This window comes from Ptychodera flava, chromosome 21, assembly GCF_041260155.1.
Source record: "Ptychodera flava strain L36383 chromosome 21, AS_Pfla_20210202, whole genome shotgun sequence".
Classification (NCBI taxonomy): Eukaryota; Metazoa; Hemichordata; class Enteropneusta; family Ptychoderidae; genus Ptychodera; species Ptychodera flava.
This window is the reverse complement of record NC_091948.1, coordinates 7,083,698-7,095,299: the sequence shown is the minus strand read 5'-3', so window position 1 is coordinate 7,095,299 and position 11,602 is coordinate 7,083,698. Positions and strand designations below refer to the sequence as shown.

At 39.6% G+C, this 11,602-nt stretch overlaps 1 protein-coding gene across 3 annotated transcripts; it reads left to right on the top strand.

Annotated features, from left to right (window-relative positions):
• Nucleotides 1–1,449: 1,449 nt before the first annotated feature.
• On the top strand, nucleotides 1,450–10,275 carry LOC139121258 (ileal sodium/bile acid cotransporter-like). 3 transcript variants are annotated; one of them, XM_070685992.1, is made up of 4 exons: nucleotides 1,450–1,784; nucleotides 4,757–5,315; nucleotides 6,053–6,260; nucleotides 7,810–10,275. In XM_070685992.1, the coding sequence occupies exons 2-4, from the start codon at nucleotides 4,771–4,773 to the stop codon at nucleotides 8,368–8,370; spliced, it is 1,314 nt and encodes a 437-aa protein (XP_070542093.1). In that variant the 5' UTR covers nucleotides 1,450–1,784; nucleotides 4,757–4,770; the 3' UTR covers nucleotides 8,371–10,275. The 3 variants fall into 3 exon arrangements, with proteins under 3 accessions (XP_070542093.1, XP_070542091.1, XP_070542092.1); XM_070685990.1 differs by lacking the exon at nucleotides 1,450–1,784 and adding an exon at nucleotides 3,099–3,299; XM_070685991.1 differs by lacking the exon at nucleotides 1,450–1,784 and adding an exon at nucleotides 4,384–4,521.
• Nucleotides 10,276–11,602: the final 1,327 nt, after the last annotated feature.

Sequence of the window (11,602 nt, the reverse complement as noted above, 5' to 3'; positions counted from 1 at the left end):
GGAACTACGCCACGACCAAGGTCACCATAATCGGTCCGATCACTCTGTAAAGACTCCATGTCTGCATGTTGCCCTGGACTTCGTGGCTGACAAAGGGTGTCCCATAAATAAACTTGAGGACCAGCCAGGAACAGGTTTGAAGTCGTGAATCCTGATATTGATATGTCATTTTTTCAACTGACAAGAGCAATATTATTGAGAAGCTTTTTTAAACGTTTTACTCGGCATTTTCAGAAAATACATTTAACAAAATCTTGGCCGGGGAAAAACAAAAACAAAACCATATATCGAGTAAACACTCAAATGATCTTTGCGCAGATGCCGACTGATTGACCAGTCATGCGAATTGCAGATAATTATACCTGTCGTTGAAAGACACAATATATAACTCTTTATAAATTATGGGTCAACATGAATGTATTTATCGATATGGATATCGTATGATGATCTTAAGTTGTTATGCCTGACATGTAACATGGTGCTCGCATTCTCTAACAAGATCGATGTGATCGTCTCACTACAGGTATTTTGTCGTTCACTCTCGTCCTCTTGTCTTCGGATCCAGTCAAACAATTTATAAATGTATGCTTATGGACGGCTTCTTTGATCGTTCGATACGGTCGGAATATCATAGATCGGACCAATCATTGTACTAGGCCCGAAAAATATTTCCGGTCCTTTACATTCAGCAAAAGTGATGCGAAGATGTGATTTTTTTTAAATTTTCTTTTTGCTTTCTTTCTTTCTTTATAACAATGCTGGTTTGGCACTAGTGTGCAACTGTTATTGTCTTTTATCATTCAATGCAGCCAGTGGCTGAATAATACTTCCGTTTTCTTTTTAGCATTTTTGGACATGCAAAACAGGGATATGAACGATAGCTGTACTGATGAGTATGTAACCAAAAAGATATGACGCTCAGGTTCTGAAATGACGGGCGCGATGACCAGAAACAAATCCTTTTTCGGAGGGGGGAGGAGGCCAATCAGTATTTCCTGTATTTCTGTCTTTGCTGAACTGGGCATGGATCGTCCGCTCCGTCACAGTATCCCGGCCAAGTCCCATGACGCCCTCACCGACAAAACAAAGGTTGAAAGAAACATCTCGAGATCAAGAGATAACCATCGTGGAAAGTCCGTTAAGATTCACTTTTGATTGGTACAGAGTTGCTACTACGGTTTTACAATAACGTTATCGAAATCTTAGATACATCTTGTAGTTTCATTCATTAAAAATATCGAGATACCAAAATATGTAACATATGTACCGCAGATGTTCATTGGTCAAAGTCTAGAAATGAGTTCCCATGTTATGAGCATTGTGAGGGACAGTGCTCGAGCATTGCAGTTGCCTTTGTTTACTGTCAACAAGTAGTGACCAAATACACTTTACGTAACCAGCGGTCACTGTGGCATTAAAGAAACAGCTATGTGTAAATATCTTCAAGTTTCAATTTCAGTGAGATATTTCCAATTTCTTTCCTTTGTGTTGTCCAAACATCTTTCCTTAGATATTGACTGTCAGCCAAATGTTTCCCCATGCCCCTTGCGACCGACAACTCGATGCACAAAATATCGCACAAATTGCAAGTCCAAAATAGCACTGCCAAACGTTACACTTGGAACATGTATCGCACTGCTCAAACACCAATGGAAAGTTAGAGCTGGTTAGCAAATATTGACACTTTGCACCCAGGGAAGATACCTGCTTTCCGCACATCCGGATTGTGTTTATTTCTCAGAAGACGGTGGCCTTGCCGAAAAGAATATTACTCACCTGCTCAGGTAAGTTTTCTGCGAAAATCAGCTCATTGTTATTTTTTCCGTGAAACAATGCCACTTCGTCTTGGTGTTACTTACAAACGGAGGTTAGGGAAGTTGTTTTGCTTGAGGCAATTTTCGTTTGTAGACTCCAGCTGGTATCAGTGTATGGGAAATATGAGCGTATAGGGCGAAAGTGCTGGTACTGATACAAGCTTGACCTGTCAACTTAGCCGATTCTGCAGGATGCTTACATTTCTTCCACATACATTTCTTCCAGTGATATGTGTACATAAAACATCAAAAAAGCACATAGGTTTGAGCAGATTTTAGAAAGGACGACCTTGTGCGTGCACTTACTGCATTTTCTAAGAGTTACATGTTACAGGCACAGACTAGGACAATATTGCTATACCACTCTGTATGAGCGTGTTTTCAAAATCGCTGTGTAGAATTTGAGGGTTTCCTCAACAATTAGTGAATCGGTTGTATATTACAGTAAAATCAGGGTTCACGAATAAAGACATACAGATTCAGTTTGGTGGCGACAATTTAACTGAGCGTTTACACTGTACTGCTGTTGAGAACTTGTCAAGAAGACAACGGCCACTCTTATTGCGCCCTATAGGCTCCCCATGGGCTTCGACTCTCTCTGAGTACGAAGACAATACTGCGAGTGTTTTACAACGATATTGCTGTGCTCTTCACGGTATCACTTTTCATATCGCGAGAAACATTGGAGAACTTACCACTTGCTTAACAAGTGTTATCGACTGTGATAGGTATGTGATCGCGCCATACCAGACTAAAATTTCATTTTCAAAAACAGTGTTGTAATCAAGTATTTTTGAGCTGAGTAGTATATGAAACGAGGTTTCTGAGCCCTTTTACTGGCATAAGCAGTAAAAGTATGAGACTTTGCTGAGAACAACATGAACATATCGTGTCCGACAATTACAAAATAATATTTAAAAAACAAACAATAATCGAACAATACAGTCGTATATTTTGGTGCGATGCGCGATGGTACGGTACCCGAAAATTGCGCAGGCGGAAAAAACAGGGTTCGTTCGGAACATTAAACGGTTTGCCGCTTTTTTGTATCTATTCATCGTCCCTCCTTTGTGGTTTGTTAGATTTTGTTTTTCCGTCGTTACTTTGCGCTCAAACAATAGACTTCGCTCGTTCATTAGAGTTCCATCAGCCCTCCTCAAATAAATTGCACGGCCTTGCAAATAACATCCGAGTGCTAATTCCTTGAAAAATGTTTATGCTAATTTCTAGTACCCACACGGATGATTGTTAAAGAATGAAAGGGATTCAAGTCTTTGTTACAAGTGGGCGTTTTCTCATTGTGTCGCTTTCGTGATTGGCTGCGCCGTCATGAAGTTTAGATGGGTGAAAGGTCACTGGGTGAGAGGTCAACCGATTGGACCGCACACATGCAAGTGTGTGGGTCGACGCTTCACGAACTAGACAAAACAACCCTTGCCAACTCACTGAAAATTGTCATGACGTCATTAGCATTGTTTTCATCAGGTTTGTGGCTTTTACTTAAGTGTGCGCTCGACGTACCGTTTTCGAAAATCTTGTTCAAGCTTCTAAGTTTCTCATATGACACAACTTTTGCAATCAGTCTGTCGTTAATAAAGAAGAGATAGTATAAGTTGTAAAACAAAGATGTTGAGTGAGTGCACTGCTCTGGATGATGGATTATTGTACAGGAAATTGAAGGTAACAACAATGCACAAGTCCTTCGGAAATGGAAGTACGGGTGACATGTCACATTAAAACAATAGCGAGTGGCAAATCATGGTAATTGACCCTTATGTTCAATAAAAAGAGGAAGAGAGTTTATTGAGAACCAAGTTTTTACAAGCACCGGTAACGAATTCTAGGGAAAAGATTGCTTACTTTTACTACGCTCAAAGTATACATGTACGATGAATATGCTTCAGGGGAACAAAACATCTATATGTGCCGGGTCTGCGCAATCCTCTGACGTTCATCACTTGCCTTAAGTTTGCTGGCTTTCTCAGAAGTGACGAAAGCTTTGTTTCAAAACGTAAATGCGGGGTATCATAAATGGATGTCCATGTCTCCTTTCCTGTTCAACACACGTAATTTTCAAGGCTGTTCTAATTTGTCGTAAGATTCGAATGGCGTCTCGCCACTTCGTGTGAATAAAAATTCGCACACATTTGAAATATATTCTCTCATTTCCTTGCAGCATAACGATATCTCAACGTCGTGTGACTCATTGTCGGTGGACTTCAGTCTTCATTACAATTAGTCTGCACTACGTGGTGTAAAATAACATGTTCTTGAAACTTAGACGTTACTAATGGCAGTCACGGTTGATAACAGCAAAAAGATGCACACAGGCAATTTGAATTTGAAGACAATTCAAATGAAGTAACCTATATTTCTAACCTTTATATTCAAGGAACACGGGCAAGACCCGATGAACTATCCTCCAACATTTTGAATGATGAAATTGAATGTACCAATGATTGTTTTAAAGATTCCCAGTATGAGACAAAAACAACTTTGCATCAAAGCCTTTTCTTCTCAGAAGAGAAATATTTGACAAGGGCGTGATATAAACCCACGGGCAATAAAATTCTATTCATCTACAGTTATCCACCGGGGCTTGAGTCAAACACAAAGATATACATTTAGCCATCTCCTGCCCTGTGTCAAGCTGCTAGTACAAGCGCTCGCGTTATACATACGGGGTAGCAGTCAGGAGAACTTTCAGGTAACACATCGGCCATCAAGATACAATTATCGGCAACTTTACTATGGTTGTGCTGGTTGCACAATTACATGTACCTTACATTGGTTTATATAATGAAGGATTCCCGTTTATTCAAGTCCTAACGGTAGTCTACCGTGTATTTAAAGTGTAAGGTGTACAACAACATCTCTTTCAATTTGTGAAGTGAAAAATATATCTAACCAGATGAACGCTGATACTTTTTTTTCTTTCTCAGCATACTACACAACAATGGCTGCGACGACAGTAAATATCAGCGATGGCATGAGCCAAGCTATCTCGACCCTAGCTAACGCTGCTACCACCGTGTTGATGGATGTCACGACGATAATCGCAACGGACACGGTGGAAACTACTTCCGACTTAACAACTGATCTGCCACTTGTGAGCAGCGATGTGCCGACAGGGCCCGGCTTCCTCAATTACAGCGGGAACTCTACCAACTCGACCGAAACCCTGCCGGCTCTGGAAGAATGGAGGGTGAAACTGGCGAAGGCGAACGAGTGGACCATGACGATCACCTTGGTCATCGTCATGCTGGGAATGGGTGCAACTATGACACTGAAAGAACTGTGGTCGAACATCCGTCGCCCCTACGGAATCATCATCGGAGCTGTGTCACAGTTTCTGGTGATGCCCCTATGTGGTTTTGCCATGGCGCACGCTACCAATATGTCACCTACCTATGCCATCGGTACTTTGATCATATGCTGCTGCCCTGGTGGTACTCTATCTAACATTTTCTGCTACTGGTCCGATGGAGACGTCGTACTGAGGTAAGTATGAGCAAGGAACCAGGACGAACAGAGTCGGAATAGCCCATAATATGTATGAATTTGGTACCATTTACTAACAGCCAATTTGAGGGTTGACACAATTTCAAATGAGGATCCTTTGGATTGTATTATAATTTTAGCGTCAATTCGGTCTCGATAGTACAAATCCGTCAGCCATTATTTGATGTACGTCAGCCTGGCCCAGCTAAATGTATTTTGAAGGCAGTTTACTTTTGAGATACCGTCCAACAAGCTAAAATTCATGTGAAATCTAAATTCAGTGACATCAAAATGACAAAAAGCTAAATTTTGACCAAGCAAGTGAAAGGCGTTTCATTACAATACGCATGACTCATTCAAGGCCTAGGCGAGTAGATAGTTTATCAAAACTTCGGCAAAATCTTCCTAGAAGAGTGTTCATTTTCCTGTAGTGGTTTAGTCCTACGGGTTTCCCGTTTTTACACAAAACAACGTCTTTCTCATCACATCTTCGTATCAACTAAATATGTTGTCCTGGTAGAGACACTCTTCGCTTTCTACGCCGAATGTGCGCGATTTTCCCAAAATGACAGACGCAGGTGACTCTTCATACGGTAGACTAGGATTGGTGAACCTTCTTTTTAAGTTGACGATCATGTGACACACAAAGAAAGAACAAAATATTTTGTTTCATCATTGACCAATTAATATCCCTCTTGTATTAAAACATTCTTTCTATTTTTGTTTTCCAATTTCAGCATTTGCATGACGTCAATTTCAACGCTATTGGCCGTTGGCATGATGCCCCTGTGTTTGTTTATCTATAGTCGAAGTTGGACCGATCCAGGGGGCGCTGTTATTCCCTACGCGAACATCATGCTCTCTCTGGTCGCTGTTGTTGTGCCCGCCGCTGTAGGTTGTTTCTGTAAATACAAATTCCCCAAAGCGGCCAAGTATATCACTCAGGTAATTAATTGTGATGCATTTTATGTTTGGTAATGACGTACTTAACCCCTGAGTGCTGTAATTTTTTCCCTCCAAATTTTAGTGCGACATTTTACCAATTTTTATTAATTTTCTGTAATTTTTTTATAATTTTGGATTGAATGGACATCACTTTTCATTGGCTACAGTTTTTGATCAAAAGTTTGGGGAAAACTTTGAAAAATATTCTCTGGATTTTATTTTATGAAGGCGACAAAACTTGACTTTGGCGCTCAAAGGATTAATCATCCAAGTTGTAGTTACTCTATTGTCAAGAACACGCGGCATTGACAAAAGAAGTGTTCTCGGCATGGCTCACCAAAGGTCGAAGAACATCGATTTTACACGACACAACCTTGAGTTGCAGTGGTACAGTACAAGACATTTCGAGTTCCTCTCCTTACTGTAACGAAAGAGATGTAAAATTCAAAGATGGCGGCAGGAAATTGTCCTTTCCGCGTACGATCCACTGCTTGCAAGCGCTGTTGATTAGTTGTGTCATGCGGAGAACATAGCAGTGATTATTTTATTCAAGAAAACAAATACGTTATCTTTCCCCCTCGATAATCTCTAAACAGCGCATTGTATACACGGAACATTGCTATTGTTGAAAAATGGATTCTAGTCAGGGCTTTCATATTGTTATCAAAAATAACGTCACAAACAACACACATAAAGGCTGTGATGACGAACGGAACACTGGACATTCAAATGTGATGTGACAACTGTTTTACGAACATAACAACAAGATTGAAATACATCATTAGGTATACAACGAAAGGAACCCTTATTTACTTATGCCATATTCAGTTTATGCGGTGTGTGTAACATTTCGCCGTTCGGCATATTGTATTATTAATATCTTCATTTTATTGTCTCAGTTTAGTAGCAAAACTCACGTGGTACAGTAAATTCTTAGTGATTATAATGTTTCTACTTAGAGTAATTCGGTAACTGAAAGCTAAATTTCAGTCGGATGGTCACTCAAAATAAGTGCACCACCAATTTTGTAAGAAGGGGGGGGGCTACTGGCATCGAGAATGAATATGGCTTACGCGCTTCTATATGCATTTTTGTGAGAAGGGAAGTTAAGGCATAAAACAAACTTTTGTCCTAAGTAGACTGAACCAAAGTCGCTAAATTTTTCTAGGTAGCAGTTATCATGACTGGCCAAGCAAGTGAGCGTTCACCCCGCGATCTACGCAACGGCCTATCACGAATGCGACAGTCTGCTGAAGATTATTCCTTCAATTTATAGTTTTATATTTATACGTCCTCAGACTTGGAGCAAGTCTATTGTCTTGGCTGCATTGCGGTAAACTATGTCCCGTGTCGCGTGTGATTTTATAAGACGGTTACATTTGAAACATTAATGACTACAAATAGTAATAATTTTGGTAAAATTTCGCACTTTAATGTATAGCTTGATACTTTCATATACCTAACAATCGACTATCGAATTGAATATCTGAGTTGCGCGAGGTCTGTCGATGAAGTGGTCTATTTGACGTCTTTTGACTTCTTATTGCAGGTTGCAAGTGTGTTCGGTGTAATTGGAATCGTGGCTGCTTTGGTGTTCGTCATCCTTCTGAACCCTAATATGTTCAACTCGGGCTGGCAAGCTTGGGTGGCAGCTGCGACTCTACCTGTCTGGGGATTCTGTTTCGGTTACATCTTATCCAGCATCTTCCGCCTGAAGCACGCTAAGCGCCGCACTGTGGCCTTCGAGACCGGTTGCCAGAACGTAGCCCTCGCCCTCACCATCATCGGGCTGTCTTACCCCAGGGGGCCTGAGCAACTGCTGATGATGGTGGTGCCCTCTCTCTTCGGACCCTTCATGAGCATCGACGCGATAATTTTCGTGATCGTGTATCGTTGCTGGAAACGGTTCTGTTCCAAATCAAAGGGAGAGAAAGAAGAACACGACGAGAAGATAGTCGGTGAAGAGAACGGCAACATTCCCAGCAAAGACGGTATCAACGGCATCGCTGCGATCCGCTCAGACGAAGTTACCCTTGATGAAGTCAAATATCGTGATGCCGCGGTGAACACAGACGAAACATATACAAACTTTGCATTTGAACATGAATGATAATTCGAAGATGGTCTAGTTAGATTATCTTCTGATCCCTAAAGGACTTTTTCTGCATTGTAGTCGGAAACCGGTTAAAATTACAAATATTGTGGTCATTTGCATCGTTAAATCTCTACCTCATGATATTTTATTTAAGTTTGTTAAGAGCTATATATTATCAATATTCAAATGAATTATTCAAGTCAAGGCATAGTGTTGACTTATTTTTCATAAATTGTATGAAAACAATTGAAATTGTTATCGGTGACTTTGGCGAATTGGATGACATATACAATTGAGAAAGACATAGCATCAAGCGACTGTATACCGCGAACTTTTGACCAGTTCACGAGATGTATGCACCAGCGAAATGAACTGCATATATTGAGTGAACTTACCAAAATCGAGTGACATACCAGTTGCTGAGGTGGTTTATTGCTAGTATAACATAACAATATATTGAAATTCTGGTGTGACACGCCAAAAACGGAGTTTTTCTCCAGCTGAGAGTTCGCTCGTGTTCTAACCGTGCTACATCATCAAAATAACACGGTTATTTTCGCGTCTCGACCGATCAGATCTCTGTATTAGCGCCATCAATTTACTGGTATGATATACTCCATATACTTGAGCTCATAAGGAAGATAATTTTCATTGGTAAGTTTTTCCTTTTTTAAAATAGTTTTTGATTAAGTTTTACTAAATTGAAGAAATAACACACACTTGAAAGGAACATAATACAAAATAACGAGGAAGAATTTTTAAAAACCTAGAATAAAGCATGTACGAGCCTAATGGTTTCAACGGGCCATAGAAAGCCATATTTTGCGCTAAATATCTTGTCCGTGAGAAATTCTTGCGTCTTAAACATCACTTCTTTTTGTATAAAGTAATTGATACTAATTTTTTCGATGGTAAGTTAACTGTCTCAGATTTATCCATGGCTAATGAGAGATTTATCTTTGTATGTAGGCGATGTGTTTCTGTTTTTATGCTAAAAATATACAGTTAAATCTTTTCCATAGACATATTCTAGATATATATTCTATATATTCTAGAGACACTGAGATCAGCTGATACATGACACCAAGGAAAGAAGAAGCACTGCAGAGGTTATAGACAGGCATTGAAAAGGATAGATTATTTTGTAACTGAGCCTCCATGCAAACTTGAAATAAATTTGTGATGTAACGTGCAAATCTTAACAAATCATCCTTCTGTCGCCGGGAACATTCACATTTCCCAGTCTGCACACAAAGTCAGGCGCCGGTCGAAAATTAACTGAAATGCACCCAGGTATTCATTTCGCCTTGTGTGTCATAAGGACGTTTGCCGCTATTTGCTTGCTATCAGGTCATGCCTGCTGTTCGATCACAATTATGATTATTATGATTATGTAGAATCACGTGTCTTTATATCACGTGACAGCTGTGCAAGATAAAATTGCGTAGACCGGGTCAGCAATGAAAGTGTCACATGCGCGTGCGAGGGATGTTTGGTGGGTTCAACGGATCCGGAGGACAAAAAATGACAAGTTTTCGTTCTAGGGTTAAAATCGACTGAAACTCACTCTATTCTTAACCACTCCTTGACACACACTCATTTCAGTTAGATCTAGCAATATTTTTATATTATATTACATGATTTGGGGTTTCAAAGTTTGATAAGCTCAACGCTAACTTCAATATATGTTATAAGTTGTTATATATAATTTTTAAGATTCTGTTGGTAAAAATAGAATATTTCTATGTAAAATTTGCACTGCGTAAAATGATAGCATTATAGCAATTTTAACATTTTCCAAATGATGCATGGAGACATGTTTATGCCGTCTTTTTATATGTAATAGTCAATTTTGTATATATTTGAATTTTATAACTTTACTTCTTTACTTTTAAATAAATTTCCATGTATACGCATGAATGTACCGAAGTGTCCCTTTTGACTTTCTGCAGATTGTTTTTAAGTTTTACATGCCATTTTATATGCACTATCTGACCTTAGGAAGGAGTGGTGATATCTGAATATGCGACTTTTTCGCCTCACAGAGAGGGGAAAGAGGGCGAGAGGGAAGTGAGTGAGTGACTGAGATAAAAACTCAAAACCAACTGTCGAAGGAGAGTCCCGGATACGGGCATCCATTGAATGTCCCTGTCCTGAGATAGCTTGTCTGGCAACCGTCATTGAAATACAAAAACTCATTTGAGGTTTCCTGATCTACCAATTGTTGGACCTTATTTTGAAACTCCTCGAGTGAAATAAAATTTTCACCGGGTAATTTTGCGAAACTTGAATATGTAACTTTTTCCAATACAGTTAATGATAGTTAACACAGAGATGTCGGCCATTTAGAATTTCAAATATCGGTGTGACTTTATTTAAGGTAACTTGTTTTTTTGGTACTAAAATTTATTTGCACGGGGATCTCTTAATTTTTATTCGTGATTTTCAGAGAGAATGACTTTAAGTCGCCCTGTGGAAGATTAGAGCGAAAGTTTATATATAAGTAAGTCCTTCGATTTCAAGGCGCGTGCTACTACCTTAAAATGAGATTTGAAGTCTTCCCACGACATTTAAACCTCTGTAGAAAGGGAACTTATGAATGCTTACAGAAGCAAAGGATTTACAAGAACGAGACAAAAAATAACCCCAGGCGAGAAGTAAGCACGGCATTCAGAGGTAATGGGCCATTCATCGTTGAACAAGTTCGTCTGCGGTCACCGCGTCCGATGATTCTTATGACCGCAGGCTTTAGTCAAATCCTGCGAGAGGGTTTAGTTTGACATAAATAGATTATTGGTGTTATCGTGTACAGGGCCTACCATTTGATTGAAATTTATGATTGCCTAAATGTCATTCAACACAGCATTTCTCTATGTAAATTACTTCATAGTCGACTCGTCTTCCTTTTGACAAATTTGTTATTTTTAAGAAATACAAAAATTGATATTTTATCCCGCTGAATTAACCATACTCGGATGTCATGCCAGAGAAATATACTTTGAATTGTTTCTAAATGAAAGGGTATTACTTCTTTTACTTCACATATACGTATAATTAGACGTGTAAGTATGTACTAGAGCAAAACAAACAAAAAAGAACGACAAATCTCTGCGTGACATCGGCGGAGGGAGACAGACCAGGTCGAGCACAAAGTGTACTTCTCGTATATAAAATGAGCAAATTTCAAGAGATAAAAACGGATGGCTAGGGTTAGCGTTGCGTCATCACTCTAACACACCTTCTCAGG